Raw genomic sequence first — 18,325 nt, 5'->3', positions numbered from 1 at the left:
ATTGTAAGATCAAATGGATGCGTGTTTAATATTGTCGGCATTGAAAAAGAGAACAGATTCATTCGAAAGATGTACGTTGACATAATATATTTTATCCGTGATATTTACGAATACATTGTGATGTATACATGTGCATCGATGCAATGACGTTAACGAAGTTGTTAAGAAATTCGTGTCATTTCGAAGTAAGAAGCAATAGTTTATAGATAGATTTATAATATCGACTGTATTAAATGGCGATTGCGTGCATCCCATTACATCGTTATTCATTAATATTCGCATATCACAATTTTATACATGCAGCTACAACGTTATAGCATACCTACAATTCGACCTACATTCTATAATTCTAACATTATTTATAAAACAAAAAAACTTGGATAAGTTATTTAAATCGTATAAAGTATATTCTTTCATAAATATTTCTTTACAGCTATGCATTTCACATTTTATAGCTGTATGCGTTCACCAAAAGAGAAATACTTTAAAGTATTTCCGGAGAGTTCGTTTTTCAAAGACATTCTGAGTGAACACACGATCTGTTGTATGAAACTACAATCTTGAATTTCTTTCCTGCTATATAATATCTGGTCTTTATTTGTTTGTATATTCCCAGTAATTTTTATGTATAAGATATTTTTATGAGTTGTAAACACTTTAAATTGATTAATTTCAATTTATAATAAAGTACGAAACATTTATATGAATTCTGTCAGTGTGCAGCGTGTAATGTAATTTGGCCTATATAAGTAGCAACGTTTGCTTATGGAAAGAAGTTTAAGAAATCTTTGTAGAATTTTTAATGCCTGATGGAAAAATAGAAGCTTGATCTGGTATTAGTCTGCCAATAAATATTTTTTATCAACACTAACATTATGAGCATTCAACATAATTTCTTGCACATTGTAATAATAATTGCTTCCTGATGGAAGTAATGTTAAATATAATGTGAAATTAAAAAATAGTAATCGTTGTGTGTTCGGATATTACTGCTGTCTTCATATTACATTGTAGTTTCTTTTTATTTGGGTTTAAAAGAAAGTGAAAAAACATAATTTTTCAGTTGTTTTTATTATTGTTATTACACATGCAAAATTTCTTTTATACTGTGATAACTTTATACAGTCACAATGTTCGCATATAAAGATTCAATAATGCATTGAAAATTAATGAAAAATTATAAGAATTTTACGTTTATTTATATCTATTTATAGTAACATAGCAATTTATACAGTCATATAGTAATTTATTAAGTCTGAATGAAAGTGAAAAAAATTAGTTTCTATTGATATTAATGCTTAATATCCGGAAAAGAAGTGATATTCATTACTTTCAACTGTAACATAATAATATAGTAAATAATTTCACGCTACTCTGCCCCTCAATCGTAACATTTAAAACATACTTATGTGTGCATTATATTTTATTCCGTTTTAGAAAAGTACATATCTCGTGTTCATTTTTATCCGTTTTATGTAACTTACTGTTTGAGTGAAAAAAAAAGTTAATGTTATCTCAAGATCTTCAGATAACTAGCGAATGAAAGTTTAAAAATGTATCGTTGAATACATTTCTTCCGACAAGACAGTCAAAAGGATAACAAGATCACTTTAGACCCTTCTATGAAGAATTATTACAAATGGAAATTATAATTAGTACCTCCCAGACCGTCCATCTCTACCCTTATCTTCTCTACCTTTTCGACGATCTTTGGATCTAGATCTCCTATCACGAGAGCGTGATCTTCTCTTACGGTCACGACCACGAGATCGTGAACGTGATCTCGATCTACCACCTTTACCACCCTTCTTGCGGCTGTACAGATAACGCCGTAATTCTCGAGAAATAGGTTTCAAATGCATAAAGTTACAAAATCCTGATCGAGTACATTCTCTGAAACAATATTAAAATTCGAGTGTAATAAAAATCTGTATAATGTTCTTTCAATATATTTTTATTATACTTCTAAATGAATACATACCCCATTTCATACTGACGGCAACAAGCTTCCCTGAAGTCAGTAACTGGTGAAAGTTCAGCATAAACTGGTCTTCCACCAAACCATCTGTTATTTAAGTCGTTAACAGCTCTCTCTGCATCCTCTTCTCTTCGAAACTTAATGTAAACATTCCCAACCAAGTGATCTCCCAGATTGTCACAGACATTCATTTCTTCTATTTCACCATACTTGTCTTCACATTCAACAAAGACATCTTCAAAGAAGTTATCGTAGTGTTCTTGCATTTCTTCGTCAGATACATTGGCAACCACTGTAAAATAATACTTATAAAACTGTATAAAGTGGTATTATTAATTTTCAGGTTAAATAAATGACAAATTTTGTCATTGTAACTATTTATTTAGAGTATTAATTTATTGATTAAGTAGCTTTAGATTATGAATGCTCTTATAAGCCCAACATTGATTAGTGGGTTGAATAATTATTATACTTACAATGAGATCCATCTGCACTTTTTGCTGAATTCTGAGGATTTACATAAAGATTCTGTAATAAACATGTCTGGAACAAACAAATTATTAATTTATTAATGAAAGAGTACTATGTTGAAGTATGTGGCATATCATAATCAATAAGGCATGTAAGAAATGAATAAATCTAAGCACTGTACTTTTGACAATTTATAACACACTGAAATCATACACGTGAAACAGGGCAAGAGTCGATAGAAGTTAAAACTTGATGGTAATTATAAGGAAATGAAACGGAGTAAAAAGGTTAAGGAAAACATCTTTACCTGACTGAAAGTTGGCTTGTTATGAATTCGTGAGCATCGATCCCCGTGTCGGCAAGCACCAATTTTAAAATAAAACGAACAGTTTACTCTGAAATAATGAAAAAAAAGGGACGTTGTTAAGCTTTTGTATGAAAAATTCAAACCCGTATCAATTGGAAGTCTTCACTTACTTGTCTTTTTCTGTACCAAAAATTGATGCCAAGTACTCTGCCATTGTTCCCTGTTTCTTAGTATGTTGGAATTAGAATGTTGTGTTTTTTAAAGCGCGCAAAGAGCCGCTTTGCCACAACATACACAACCTTTTGCGTGCGACTCCGTTTTCAAAATGGCGTGGTAGCCAGTGTTATAAAACGCTCGCTTAATAAGTTCGCGAGTGATCCTTCTAGTTTCTCTACTTCATCTCTAGAGGGCACCGAAATTTGTCCTATGAACATTTTTAACAGGAATAAAATAAATACTTTTCGACACACGGAATTATTCATTTATAACAATATCGTGATTTATTTCGTGAATTCTAATGTTTCTATTTTGTTGTATTATTAAGCAATTGTTGTATTTCTGTGCGGCGTTGTCAACCTTATCGATGAACATTTCAAATTCTTGGCAACTCGTGACTTGAATAGATGTCACTGTATTTTAAAAGGAAAATTTGTTTTCATCAACATGAGTCATATGTAAAGATTTTCTTTACAATTACTATAACAGTAGTTTGGGAACGAAAAGTTTGTTATGCAGCATGTCTTCCTCAAGTTGTACAGATAACGTGAAGTACATTTATCAATTGCCATTTTTCGAACGGTCGGAACTTTGTAAAATACTTAATCAGAATGACAAGTGGGAAGAGCTGGCTGGTAAGATGTAAACAGAATTTTTAATTATATTCATTTAACTGCTAGTAACATTATTTTGTGTAAGTACTCTGTTGTACTAACAAACAAACCTATATATGTTCACAAGTGTTATGGACAATTTTTCAGGAGTATGGATGAAGTATGATGTGTTGACAATACAGGGTTTGCGAAAGGAAAAAAATCCAACAGATGAACTATTAACAATGTGGGGCCATCATAATCATACAGTATTGGAATTGTTTGTTTTATTATCCAGAATGCAACATTATCAATCTATGGTTCCATTAAAACCATTTGTTGATGAAAAGTTTCATAAATTACTTTATAATGGAGAGGGTAACCTTCACAGAGTACTTGGAAAACGACTCAATAAAAATACAAAAGATTTGAAGATAGGTATCCAGAATTTCAATCAAGTTGTACCACCAGAACCAAATGTGCCTAAAATCATTGTAGAAGCACACACTAAGGAAGCATCTCATAAAATATTAAATCAACCAATGCAAGCTGTGCAAATTGGAATTACTCCCAGCAATTCTAACAATTTACTCGTTGCATCTTTAGCAGCTGCATCTCCTTTAGCAGGTTCTTTACAGCACAGTCGAACTAGTGGAAAAAATAACAATAATGTGGCAATTCCTTGCACAGAAGCAACTTTACCTCATGCATCTTACAATGAATTATCCACAGCTACAAATGAATGGAATAAACATAATATCTTAGGGAAAGGAGGTTTTGGAACTGTCTATAGAGGTAACAAAAAAAGTAGGCAGTTAATGTTTTACAAATTATTTATTTATAACATTTATTGTCTATTGTATAGGCACTTGGAAGAATACCGATGTAGCTATTAAGAAGATAGAAAAAAGAGGAGCTGATTCGGATGAAAGTTATGTACTTCAGCTTCAGCAGTCTTTAAGAGAAATAAAAATTTTAAATTCTTGTCCGCATGAGAATATTTTGTCTCTATACGCGTACAGTTTGGATGGTAGAGCACCATGTCTTGTATATCAGCTTATGAAAAATGGATCTTTAGAAGATAGACTGTTAGTGAAACAGAAAACTCAACCATTAACTTGGATACAGCGTCATGAAATTGCCAAAGGAACTGCCCGTGGTTTGCAGTATTTGCACACAATTGGAGGAAAGCCTCTGATACATGGTGATATAAAAAGCGCCAATATTCTACTTGATAAAAATTTTGAACCTAGAATTGGTGATTTTGGTTTGGCAAGAGAAGGACCTGAAAAAGATTCAATGAAAGTAAGTCCATATTTTGTTTAGAAAATATATGTGCTTAGGCACTGAGACTGGTCAAAGTGAGAGCCTAAGGGTGGTAGGCCCAACCAATGTTACCCATTGCAAAACTTCACTATATGTGTACAGAGAAATTAATAGAATGTTATATGTTCTTTCCACATTTATTCTAGGTGAGCAAAATTCATGGAACAAGACCTTATCTTCCAGAAGAGTTTTTACATGGACGAAAATTATCGACGAAGGTAGATACTTACAGTTACGGTATTGTTTTATTTGAATTAGCCACTGGTTTGTCGGCGTATGATGACACTAGATTGGAAAATAAATTTTTAAAGGAATTTATTGACAGTTGGGAAGATAAAGATCTTCATTTATTAATAGATATAAAAGCAGGTGAGAAAGACAAGCAGGTGTATAATAATTTAATGGTTTTGGGGAAATGGTGTGCTAATCATATGGCACAAAACAGGCCTGAAATGGATTATGTTTTTAAAAAATTGAATGACTTGTAATTTTATTATGTTTTGATTGCTATTACAACTTGCATGAGAATATTACGTCTTGTGATAAGTGCATTTAGGAAGATGTATATAGTTGTATAATCAGTTGATATATAAAATTGACATAATTTTATGTTTGAAGTTGTCATATGCAATTTGTAGCTACATTAGTATATATATTTTTATGCAACAAATTATTATTGATTCCTATGGAATTCTTTTCTCTGTTTTTGATACATTGCATGGCTGATAATGAATTGACAGTAGTTGTCTATTAAAACAAAGCATTGTTTATGCTTTATCAGTAGATTTTATTTTATTTCATTTCATAGCATTTATATACGACTGACAGGGCCGTTTTCAGAATTATGTATGTATATTTACATATATTTTGTGGATAATAAAAACGTTTTAGAAGTAAACATTAAATGTGTTAAATAAGTGTACTAGACACCCTTTATACCATATATTTAATTAAGAATATAAAAAAGGTTTAAAAGTGACGATTTAATAGTATGTAAATAGCTTTTAAAAGATTAAAAAAGTCAAATAAGTACAACGGATATTTTTAATATACACACGAGGGCTTTATAATACAACTTAAAATAGTATGTTTGAATACATTAACTTTTTCTAATATTTTTGACAAAAAACATTTATATAAGATCGAATTCTTTTAGATTGTTATCTTCAGAATTTAACAGGAAGTAAACATGAAAGTAATTCATAAAGTGCAAAAATAATATCAATAAGATTTCATTAATGTGTAATAGATTATAGCAAACACATAACATACATTTGCATTTTAAACTTTTATTATAAAATTGAATGTATCAATATGTTTAAGATTTGTACAATTGTAATTTTAAGGCTATATTTTACATATCTTTACTGCATGATAAATGAAATGCGACATGAAAAGAAGTCGTGATAATGAAAACAATAACACATGGCGTTGATAAATCTACATTATTTGTCGAATGTATTTAGAGATGAAAAATGAGAATGTTGTAATGTTTTAAATAATCATAAAGTATAATTTCTTTTAAAAGAAATGTAAGTATTATACAATATTCTATTTTTTTTCTAATAAAATAGCTTTTTAAGAAACTTAAAATACTAACTACATTATTATTACTAACTGTAGTTTTGTTTTTAAAAAATTGTAAGAAAATTATAATAAATAGAAAATGACAAATTAAGTTGAACAGTATCAATTAATTCCTAAAGTTCAATATCAATTTATGATAAATTAAATTTTAGCGATTTAGCGGATACTCTAAATCGAAGAGTGAAACAATTTTGAAAGTAATTTATATATTTCGTATATGTATATTTTCTTCAGATATTTGAAAGTACTACGGTATACAAAGTAGAAATATAGCTGACTACTTGGGAAACAAAATACTCAATTTTTTTTACTCGCTAAAAAATTAGAACTAATACAGTAATACCCATGTTAAAAATTAAGTAGAACGCAATATGCAAAAATATGTATGAAAACTTGTTTGATACGAGTAGTACAGAAGTGCATTTCCAACATTGCGATATAGAATGTGCTTGAAAGTGAAACACGGGAATAGGTATGACGTGATTTTTAGATTGCTATTTCAGTTTCGTGATTGTTTAAAAAATAATAGTACGCGTAATCTTTTGTCAACAGAACTTGCACATCTGTAGTAAAGTACGAACTGTTAACTTTTGCTGTAGTGCCCAATTTCTTGTGCCCAATTACACCTTATACACCAATGTATTATATTATTATACACACAATGTCCTAAAATAAGTGACACGGTAAAAAGAAGTTATAATCTTCTATGTTGTAACTTCAGATTGCGAATTGATTAAAGCTTTTTATCTACATCCCTTAAAACGAAAAATTTATCTAAATACTTCGGTTTTGTCATTTCAAGACATCCCGCATAACTTGTGTTTAAATTCGCTAACCGTCGCGCGATTCATACTACCGAAAATTGGTAAACAATAATACACATTTAACAAATTTTCATCAATATAATTACAAGTATGCAAACGCGACTTTGCGATGAATATAATTAACTATATCCAATAGTAGTCACTGATAAACCATAAAGAAAACTAAACGAGAGGTATTATCTAACAAAAAAAAGAACAAAGAATAACGCATCATTTTTTAAAATGAATTGGATTCGCAAAATAGTTGAAGCACACAGTAAGAACGTTCTAGGAGACTAATATTGATCCATAAAGGGAAATATTTTTAGCACGAAACCCTGAATGTGTACCGTAACATGGAATACGTTACACACCTTCGTATTCCGCGCCCGTTAAAAGTAGGCGAGAGAGCACCGGCACCTTATCTGACCGCGAGAATAAACGCATTCAGGAATTGTTCCCCCCCTCCCTCCCGCCATACCCACGTGTTTTGAAAGAGTATAGAGGACGTCTTTTTCATCAACGTTGCAACCCGTGTGTGTTTACTTCGTATACCTCCCGGACATTCCCGAGGCGTTAACTAAACAGATCGGTCTTCGACGTGATCTTCTTGATGGCCGGTAGTATGTGTATCGTGGTGTATTGGCCGTAGTTCAGTGGTATCCTTAAATCAGTGCTGTCTCGTCTGTCCGGCGGAAGTTCTTCCTGCTGTTGATTGATGGTCCAGAGCAAGGCTGGTATCGATAACATGGTCATTGTCACTCCCGCGATGGCCAGCAACCAGATTATCACTGTCTGTACTATCGGGAGCACGTGAAGCGCCAGTTTCAAGAGCAGCAGCAGGTCGCTTGGCAGTGTAGGTATGTACTGTAAACAAATTTTTATATGTACATTATGCAGAAGTATGTTAATATTGGAGTTATGTGTTTTGGTCGAAAGTGGTGTTTACATTCGGTCATTCCATGTGTCTCTTTACGTTTGTTTGCACTTTCTGATTTTCTTTTACCCTCGGAGTTTAGCCCCCGACACTTCTGTCTTTCTTATCGCCTGAGAACGTGATTCTGTTCTTAAAGCAATTGACGTCTGTATCTCTAGAGTTCGTTTCTTTCGCTTGTATCGTATTCAAAATGAGAAACGTTTGTTTCCTCGTGATGCAACAGTGACAACTGATCAAAGAATCGTATCGAGAAGTTAGTATAAAGAATGCCAATTACCAAGCTCCAAAAGGAATCCGTTATTTATTGTCAAATCGTTGGCCTAATACTAAAAATATTGCCAGATTATCTTGATCTAAGTAAGTGTATTATATGCATATTTCTTTAACTTTCAAAGGTTAATAATGTTTTCTACGTCTTGGAAAATGTGCCAGGGAATCTAAAGTTTCATCAACGTTATATCTGTTTTAGTAATCACTATCTGTTAATGCCTTTCTCGCGTTTCTAGCGTACGAAACACTGCTGATATATGTATAAATCCATGTACCTTTAGGAGCACTGAGGATTGTATGTGCTCGTAGTCTTCTCAACAGAAGAAAAAATTTGTTATCTAACTTTCAATTTTAGTAAATAGTCCCGAAATATCAGAATTTACGTAAACACCCGTAGTCTACTAATGGGAGTTAAGTCTTCAGGTTTTGACACTTCAATGGATTGCCCTACTATCGGCTTGCATAACATAACGGTACCAACAAAAAATTTATTTTATTATTTTCCATAGCATGCTAACAAATATTCCAACCTTATGACACACAACGATTTAAGTTACATATTTTCATTAGTACTGTCTCTAGTGGGCCCCCTTATGCGGCTTCTCCCCTCCTTGCCGCGCGTGTTACCTGCGTATAGGGTAGCATTGTCTAGGGGCAGGGTCCCCTCAGTATTTTCCTTAACCTCTCACTATATTGGATTCTACTTATCTGCGTGAACAAATAGGTGAAATTTCTATGAAGACTACTCTAAATTTCTCATTTTTATATCCGTTTATATTTAAGGAACATTCAGTCAAAAGGATGCAATGAATTTTCGATGAAAATTTGCAATCTACCCGCTTCATTGCCCATATATATTTCTAATCTTTACTAGGATATTCGTAGCAAGATTTTGCCTACGTGATATACTACGAACGCAATAATCACTTCCGTCAGTGGCATTTATTTTCTAGCAAGACATTCGTATTCATTTTCAATTACGTAAATTTCGGTCAATGTTGTGTGAACGCTTCGCGAGATTGGATTCAACATTTTTAAATGAGAAGCTTAATTTGGGCGATGTTTCCAGGAAAAACGAGCGGACATATGTTTCTAAGAAAATTGTGGTGTGTGCAACAATAAGGAAAGTTTGAACGTTGGGTCGTCACACGTGGGTGAAGTTTGTATTTCTGATACGTTTGCTTTTTAAATGGACGCCTGAAAAGCATCCCAAGGTCGGCAGCGTACCTTTAAACGGAATGTTGTACCTATCATTTGTAAAACAAGTTCAGTGACTCATTGCGCAAGGTCATTGAAGATCCCAAGTGCACAGCGAAACGACCTTTTTAGTACAGCTTAACTTCTTCTTGGAATTTCAGCTCACAGAGCTTCCACGTACAGTTGGCAATCAGACGACTTTTTCGTGTCTCCTTGAGACCTGTAATGATCTTGCGTCCCGAGGCAAGAGACTCATTTGGACCGCGGACATTATTCATCAGGGTGGAAAATGTAATTTGCGATTCACCAGAACGCGTTTTTCACCTTGGTGCCGTTGTGTGTACCCAAACAGCGGTGCCATTAACAGTAAATTGTTTCTTGTAAATTACGATGAAATTGCTGTGTCTTAATACTTTCTTTAGTAGGTATCTGTTTGTTGTTACAAATTACAGAAGATAAAAGTAATTTTTTGTACTTCATAACAAGATAATCATAGGGTCGTTACACGCGAAATCGCGTTAAATTCTTGAAATTTTGGATATCCTTCTTTAAAGTCTCTACATGATTTTATTAACAAAAATCAAAACGATTTTGGTTTTAGATAAAGAAGTCTCATCGAATGTCATGGTTTCCTCATAACCAAAAAAGGATCTTTCGTGTCTCATTCAGCGTCGAGGATGAATCATTGTACATAGAATTCAGCAGGTTGCTTTACTTTTTAAAAACATATATCTGGACCCCAGAGCCAAAGTGTATTAAGTCACACTTTTTAAACTTTAGAGGAGAGGAAATCAAAGGTGCGAAAACCTTGTAAGTTTGGAACCGTTCGGTAAGAATTGAACGAGAAACAATCACTATCTTCGAACAATTGAATGGATTTAAGGCAAGTTTCTATATATAGAAATGGAGAACTTTATATTAATTTTTCTATGTGATAGGTTTTGCACTGTTTGAAAAATATCAACGTAATATCATTTATTTTTCATACATGAAAAATGTAAAATGTTATCTTTTTTTTAAAAGTGGACTTAATACACTCTGGCGTTGGGGTTCAGATATATTAATTGTACCCACCAGATCGCTCCAGAATAATGGTACCGTCAGATCGTTGAAAGCCGTGATCTTGTCATTGTAGAATGTAGGGTACATGACGAGGTTGATCTGTATTCTCGAGTTAATCTTCATTGGGATGCCGACCGTCTGAGGAAAAGAAAACAAAACCCGTGAATCATCGATTCGCCGAGGGGACTGAGAGAGAGACGGAGAGATTCGAGTGGAATCCCTTGAACGGCCGTTTCTTTATTTCTTTTTTTTTCTTTTTCTCAAGCCATTACAAAGTTGCTGCAACGATCCGTAAGTTCGACGTCCTCGTTGATCTATAATGGCCAACGGACTACTAGTTCGTCGAGCATCGGGCGTTATCGTTATCGGATTAGGTAACTTGACCAGTCGTCGACCGGTTTTCAAATATGTTCTTCGCGCATACCGTGACTTTTCTTGTGAAACGCGCCTCGTAATGCCTGTGAGTTTTCTCGTCACGGGGAATGTGCTCTTGATGAAAACGCAGCCGAACGGTTTCGCGCGTTTAGTCGCGGTTACATAAATTTTAGGTGTAAAAGACGGGGTTTTAGAGGGGAAACGGTCGCGTTACGTATTAGGGTAGTTGCAATTAAATAATAGATTGTATAGAGAGGTACAGTAATGTCTCGATGAGTGTGACGTACTCGAATCCGTTTCGGAGCATTCATAGCAAAGGGAAAGTTTTTCAGGTTTTTATAAATTTGTGCTTTACCAGAAGCCGAACCTCTATTTAGCATTTGTTTACTCTATTTCGATTGATTCCAGAGGGGGAACCCTCAGTGGTAAGGATAACGCCGTTGCTTGTGTCGCATTCATCGAGGAATCACTGTATTCCTTTGCTTAGACCCAAACTAGATTTGGACATTATGCTGCTATCGAACTGCTCGATGTCGTCGATTCTTCCCAAATGACTGAACGCTATTGATGTTATTGTAATTTTTCTTTTGTATATTTACTCTTATAACTATGATTTGACTACTTCTCAGGGGATACCTGGTTCGTTATCAATATTGTTAGAGCCACTCACCGGTTGTAGAATGATTTTCGCCCTATGTTTCTCGGGCTCCGGTTTAAGGCCTTCGATGTCCTCCCGTAGACTCGGGTCCGCGTCGAGGAAATGCGGCAGGGACATAGCTGCTGGGATATCTGGAAAGAAAAATGATCAGGTTACACGTAATTCTATGAAACTTCCATTATCAGTGACGAAAATCGTGTTAGAAGAAATGGTAGTTAATCGGACAAAAGGGACTAGGAATTAAATAATTTTTATCTGTTGCAAGATTCTTGGACAAATGATTGGAATTGTTATAGAAAAATGTCAGACGCTTAATGGCGCGCAGTGAACTATATTCTCAAAGTTCAGACTTCGACATTTGATGTTGCAGACTAGCGACGTCCGCTGGAGGGACTGCCCTGTCCTGCATTTCCTTGGTGAATCTGGCAAGCGGTGGATCGGAATCTCGAAGAAATCAACGAACAGTGAGTCTTTTTGCCTTTTCGAAAATCGTGAAACGAAAATTATTTGGATAAGGTAGCGTTATTAAGATTAGTTGCAGAAGTAATGAATAATTAAAACGAACGATCCTACAAATTGAATTGTTGATAGTGTCTAATGGTAGTTGAACATTGGAATAATTCGTTAATTTTTTTAAATACTTACTATAATAGCATGGTGTCATATCAGATAGTCCTTTTCTCAGGCACTTGGACTTTTTCTTGCAAAAGCACTCGTTCTCCGGATTCTGATCCGGCGTGTCTAAGAAATCTTCCGCCACAGTGTACATGTATCCCTCGAGACCGTTCTCCATCCACACTTTTTCCTTGAACACGATCGGAATCGCCCTGCAGAATGCTTTTCTGAAGACCCTGAATGTCGCGTGCACGTCCAAATTCGTTGGGAATAATTCGCCCTCGGTGCACCCTTTCACGCGATTGCAAATTGTGTTCCTATAACAAGAGAGTTAATTCTATACACACAACACAAGGAGAAAACCATAGAAAACTTCATGTTATCGTAACTAATAACGATAGGTACTTTGAGTGTTCGAAAACTGAAGTTTTGTTGCCCGATAAGGTGAAGGTGAACAGAGAATTTTCGTCTTCCTCCATAGAATTTGTCTTGGACCAATGAAGGTTTGACAACTCTAAATATAATATCTTTCAGAGGCTCGAGTTTAGCAATCCAGAGTCGGAAAGTCAAGTCAAAAGAAATCGTGAAACCGAAGTTAGAGGATCGACGAGTTCACAGACGTTCCCTGAATCCATGAAATCCACAGCAGAGTGTCAAAGTCAGTGAACCTTTTAAACCAGAGACCTAAGACAGAGGGCCTTGAGACTTAAAAACTTCTAGTTAAAGGACCTCCAGACATAAAAATCAGGGATTGAAGACCTATCAAGTCAGGGGATATTTGGAATTCAAGTAGTTAAGTTTTTGGGTCCTCTGATTTGGGTCTCTGGACCCAGGGGACCTATGACTTGGGTCTCTGAATCCAAGAGTCCTCTGGCTTTTGGGATCCTGGATCTGAATGACTTTGGTTTTGAGGGTTTTCTGACTTGGATACCCGGGTTTGAAGGATCCCTAACTTCGGTCTCTGGGTTCAGGGGACCTTCGACTTGGGTCTTTTAGGTTCACGAGTTCTCTAGCTTGAGTCTCTGGATCCAAGGGATCTTTGAGTATTCATTTCTCCATGGTATTTAATCGCTTATCGGTAGCTGTTAATGACAACAGAAACGAGGAAAAAGTCGCTACACGAGAGAATGGAAGGATGATTCAGTAGCGATTAAGAAACATGTTATTACTATAATGCGAAGATTCTTACTCTGGTATCGTCTCGTTTCCTTCCGGCTCTTTATATCCCCATTGCGACATTCCTGGACTGTAATTATAGGTTTCGATACTCAGGTAACGGCCTTCCTCGTCTGTCATGTTATCATTTTTTCCGATATTCATGAACACAACGTTTTCTCCTTCATCGTACATCTGCATAAAAGGACATTCGTATCGTTAAGTAGAAAATCTAGTCTATAAACGATCTATACATAGGGCTGCCATTCGTAAAATCATTAATCTAGGACAAAGAGCATTAAAACCCCGGACATTTCCACTTGAAACCCGGACACTTTCAACTACTTCTTATATTAGGTACGATATTCCAAGGCAAAAATTTCTGTAACTTTTGGATTGTAACCGCAATCAAGAAATGAAGATTACATATAGTTGCACAAAGTAGGAATTTATTTGTGACTTAAAATAACTTATAAAATACGCAAACTTAATTTATCGAAAAATCTGGATCACTACAGAAAATCCCGTCGGACATCCCCGGACGCTCTAAAAAAAAGGACAAATCCGGGGAAACATATTATTACAAATATCAAAGTATTATCGATTTTTTTATGAAATTTTTAACTCTTTTCACCAAGAATTTACTTTGTAGTTTCATACATCACAACGTTTTCCACGGTCGATTAACGTTTCTCAATAGTATTTCTAACGAGAATTTCGCAGCTGTTTTAATGTCAGAAGTGCCCGAGGAGCAAGTGGTAACTGAATTTCTCAATCGATTTTCCCTAATGATCTTATGAAACGACATTCTGTCTCACCGGGAGATTTTAACAATTTACGCGATTTTTACGAGAAGATACAACGGCCTTTTTTTTACAGTAAATTGTGTTTAACCCTTTTAGTACCTTAGAGCCAATATATCGGTCAGAAAATCGGTACTCGGAAGAAATAAAGTTTCGATAATCGGTATTTGAGACTATCAAATTTTCAGCAATCGGTACTAGGGATGGTCAGAGTTCAGAAAATCGGTACTTGGTACCGATCAAATTTTCGATAATCGACGTTCTACTTTACTTCTTTGCCTACATCCCTTACAAAATAAATTGCCTCTTTCAACTAATCGCTCATAAGACGTACAAAAAACCGAAGGATTTACGCTACTTCAAAGTAACTAACGCCGCAATTAGTCGGAACTAGTGCACGAAAAAGTCACGCGATCGTTCACCTTTGCATATGACATAGAACTTTCATTAACAGATCCTTTCGACTCGTTATTAATCGGTACGAAATAAAAAAAAAAAAGGGGGGGAAACGAAGCAGGTGACAGGCTCAGGAATCCCGTCGCAGATGCAAACGGGCCGTGCGTCGCCGGTTCCGAGGGTCGGCTAAATCACCGTCGCCGACGAGCAATCCCGTTCGAATTAATTTCGCCACGCGCTCTCGAGAGTGAACAGGTGCGTGTCTCTCTGTCATAATCGCTTTTTGTCACGTTTAGAAGTCGTTGACACTAACCCCGTGAACCCTGAAACGCATGCAAAACAGTGAAAGGATCGGCTGCTTAAGGTTGTCGTTGCGAAAACTGTTCGCGGGTTCGGGACAGTTGTATAGGTTGTGTCTCTGCGTAATGGTAATATCGAAGGCCCGTTGGCAGCGCGATTTCATTCTCCGAGAGTGATTTCTGATCTGAGAGGATAATTTAACCCTTTATTTCCTGACGATACTTTGTAGTAACATTTATATTACAACCAGCGATTTCGGGATTTAGCAAAATTGTTTTTTAAACAAAATTTTTGTATTGAATTGTTAAGAAAAGAAAAGGAAAAATGGATATATATTGTATTACTGTATTTATTCCCGTTTGTTCGGACACCTTTACGCCCCCTGGAGATGAAATTTCAAAAAAGTCTTGAAATTACTTTTCCGGCCGTTGTATGAGTAGCATTTTGAAGCAAAAAGCAGTGGGACGTCTCATCTGGATTAAAAGATATTGAGAAATGCATAGAAACATATTTTACTCTTTTTCACCCCCTGTAGATGGAATTTCAGAGAAACCCAGAAATTAATTTTCAGACATTTAAATAAGTGCACATTGAACCTAACTGCAGATTTTCGATTATTATTAAACGAACTGTGAAACGAACGTTAATTGTGTAAACGATCGGACATTTAATTACGTAAATAATGTAAAAAGGAGAACGGGAGGCCGACCTTACTCCCTTCTCACCTGATTCGATTCCACGCCTCTCATAGAACATATTCCGTTTTCCTTCGTGTAATGTCAACACGTAAGAGTGTAGTTTAGCAACAGGAGAATTAAAATGATTTGGTCGATTCATGCATGGACAAGGTTAGTTGGTTGTGCCAATAACCGGTATACTTTTTTTTTACTACATTTTTTATTCATTCTTGTATTTCTGAATCTTGTACGCAATACATGTCGCGACGCTTAACGAGCGCATTTGCGACGAGTTAATGATCTAAGGCTCGTGCCTGTTTTCGTGACTAACTGCCGCGTCGTTTTTCTATGTTTTTCCTCCTATTCCCATTAATCGAATAACTTGAATAGAATATCACTTGTGTTCTTGTTGTTCTATTGGATGCCGTTAAAATACGCGACGTTCGATCGATTGTTTGAGGACGTTTATGAAATTTTACAGTTTTGTAGTCTGATTTGTCAGAAGAAAATCGATTAAAAAAAATCGATTTTTTGATTTAGTATCACGTATAAAGTAGGACTACATCGTTCTGGTAGCTTCACTTTCTTCTATTGTAATGATAACTTTGAATTTTTTAAAGAAAATTGTCTGTAAATGTTGTTCGCTTAAAAACCCGATCGAAACGAGAATTCGTTTTACTGTTACATATCAGATAATCAGCGTTTCACTGTATCAAAAAAAATCGACTACTCACCCTATCGAGTAGACCAAACTTCTGAAAATCAATGAAACTAGGCATAACGCTGTTCGCCATATGGACCAAACTGTCCTCGTAGCCCCATAGGTAGTCGTGGACCGTGATGTTTAAGATCGGCTTGCTGTCGAACATGTTGACAAGCTGCGTCCAAGGATAATTGACGAAGAATCCACGGTCATGCAACGTGGATGAGAGACCCTGCGGAACATTAATTACCGTGTAACATAAACAGAGCCGAGCGAGATTAATATACGAACGAAGCACTAATGACAACGATGTGGAAATAATAAAAATACGATTATTCATTACGATCGTCGCGTCTAATTGCGCGTGAATTTTATCAATCGAACGAGATAAGGAACTAAATCGACGGTTTACATGCAGAGACATTCCAGTTTCGAACGAACGTAATTTAAGGAAAACGATATTTTTAATGCAATCACGGCGGCAGTGTTTTAATTATAGCGCGCGGTATATAATTGTTGATCATTGATTCGGAATTCGCAGTAGCTTCCGCTAGCGACGGAGATCAAGTACTTGATATGTGCTCGAATTCCTTATGTGTATGCATTTCGTTAAGAGTTCGAGATTTTTTACGTCTTGATTAACCTTGCGTTCGGTTAGAGTTACGGTAAAATACAAAAAATGCAAAATAAAAATTGACATCCCTTAAATAATATTTACTTTAGACTTTGTAACATTTGGATTGAATATTCGATAAGTGTCGTAATACTTATGAACGAGAGGGTGCATTTCGTTAAGAGTTCAAGATCTTTTACGTCCTGATTAGCTGTGCGTTCCGTTAGAGTTAAAATAAAATAGAAAAAATGGAAAATATAAATTTACATCCCTTAATCAATATTTTTTTTTTTAAACAATAGATATATACTTTTTCCCGACGCTAGCTTCTGCTTTTATCGGTATAGCGTGTATTGGTTGCGTAGCGCGCGAACGCAGCCTTCCTTTTCTTTATAGACCGTCATTAATGTCACTTTTTTTTATCTGCATCGGAGAAACCGTGGAGAATATTGTCCCTCGAGGATGGGAACCTTGGGAAACGAACTATTAATAGCGTAACCCGATGATAACGCAAAAGTGAGCCAATAGTATATGTCGAAAGGATGATATGCGATCATCGATCGTGGAATTGTTGCAGATCCATACGACTGTGTGATTTTTACTATTAACGACCAGAGGCTGTGATTGTCGTATCATTGGATAATTTTCAATGACAGTTTCCTGTATACGTGTCATGGAAGCATAATCTTTAGTCATTCTTAGTATATTCTTCGAACTGAAGAGTCCCTATTTATTAGATATAGTGTACTAATAAGATATTCACTATTTATTGCTAATATGTTGGTAACATAAGTTCAGTTTAATACATCTTGTTACCCTTTTCTTTTTAGAAAGTGATTCATTTCGATGGAAGTCAAGGATTTTTATTATTTTAATTGTATCGACAATGATTGTTCAGCATCCTATATTTTATTCTTCTCCAGTCGAAAGTCGAGGAGATATTTTCAATTTGAACTATACCGTTTCATAAAAAATAATACTAATATATATAGGTAGCATAAAGTTGAATAACTGAACAATGAAAGGTGATGATAAGATATTCAGCAATTAACAGAAAGAAAACAATATGAAAGGAAAACAAGCGAAATAAAGTAATTGAACTGAAATTAACTATATTATTGTTTATATCACGCAATTTATCAGGTAATTTGTCCGAGGTTGTAGGTAATTAAACGTAACAAAGAGGGGTTATGATAAGAATTTCTGGTATCTTAGTTCACGGAGAAATGGCGCGGTTGGAAAAATATATGCGTTTCGAATTTTTAGTCTGTAAGTTCGATCTT

General features: G+C 35.2%; 3 protein-coding genes across 4 annotated transcripts in view; 1 reads left to right on the top strand and 2 right to left on the bottom strand.

Moving 5' to 3' along the window:
• Positions 1-1,341: 1,341 nt before the first annotated feature.
• Positions 1,342-3,081, bottom strand: LOC107188421 (splicing factor U2af 38 kDa subunit). The gene is made up of 5 exons (XM_015576713.1): positions 2,927-3,081; positions 2,757-2,844; positions 2,455-2,521; positions 1,982-2,270; positions 1,342-1,893 (listed from the first exon to the last, which is right to left on the bottom strand). Exons 1-5 carry the CDS (start codon positions 2,968-2,970, stop codon positions 1,653-1,655), a joined length of 729 nt encoding a protein of 242 aa, XP_015432199.1. The 5' UTR covers positions 2,971-3,081; the 3' UTR covers positions 1,342-1,652.
• A 397-nt stretch (positions 3,082-3,478) lies between these two features.
• Positions 3,479-5,483, top strand: LOC107188456 (serine/threonine-protein kinase pelle). Its single transcript, XM_015576751.1, has 5 exons — positions 3,479-3,607; positions 3,734-4,192; positions 4,259-4,360; positions 4,431-4,870; positions 5,038-5,483. The coding sequence occupies exons 1-5, from the start codon at positions 3,493-3,495 to the stop codon at positions 5,377-5,379; spliced, it is 1,458 nt and encodes a 485-aa protein (XP_015432237.1). The 5' UTR covers positions 3,479-3,492; the 3' UTR covers positions 5,380-5,483.
• Positions 5,484-7,776: 2,293 nt separating this feature from the next.
• LOC107188497 (scavenger receptor class B member 1-like) overlaps positions 7,777-18,325 on the bottom strand; it is a 37,566-nt gene continuing 27,017 nt past the window's right edge. For both annotated transcript variants that reach the window (XM_015576798.1, XM_015576799.1), the window contains 6 exons: positions 16,461-16,661; positions 13,585-13,745; positions 12,426-12,712; positions 11,793-11,911; positions 10,760-10,885; positions 7,777-8,148 (listed from right to left, as the gene is read on the bottom strand). In XM_015576798.1, the coding sequence (XP_015432284.1) occupies positions 7,858-8,148; positions 10,760-10,885; positions 11,793-11,911; positions 12,426-12,712; positions 13,585-13,745; positions 16,461-16,661 (1,185 nt within the window). In that variant the 3' untranslated portion in view covers positions 7,777-7,857. The remainder of the gene's footprint in view (positions 8,149-10,759; positions 10,886-11,792; positions 11,912-12,425; positions 12,713-13,584; positions 13,746-16,460; positions 16,662-18,325) is intronic.

Source organism: Dufourea novaeangliae, unplaced genomic scaffold (assembly GCF_001272555.1).
Source record: "Dufourea novaeangliae isolate 0120121106 unplaced genomic scaffold, ASM127255v1 scaffold124, whole genome shotgun sequence".
In the NCBI taxonomy this organism is placed as follows: Eukaryota; Metazoa; Arthropoda; class Insecta; order Hymenoptera; family Halictidae; genus Dufourea; species Dufourea novaeangliae.
This window is presented reverse-complemented; position numbering and strand designations above follow the sequence as displayed.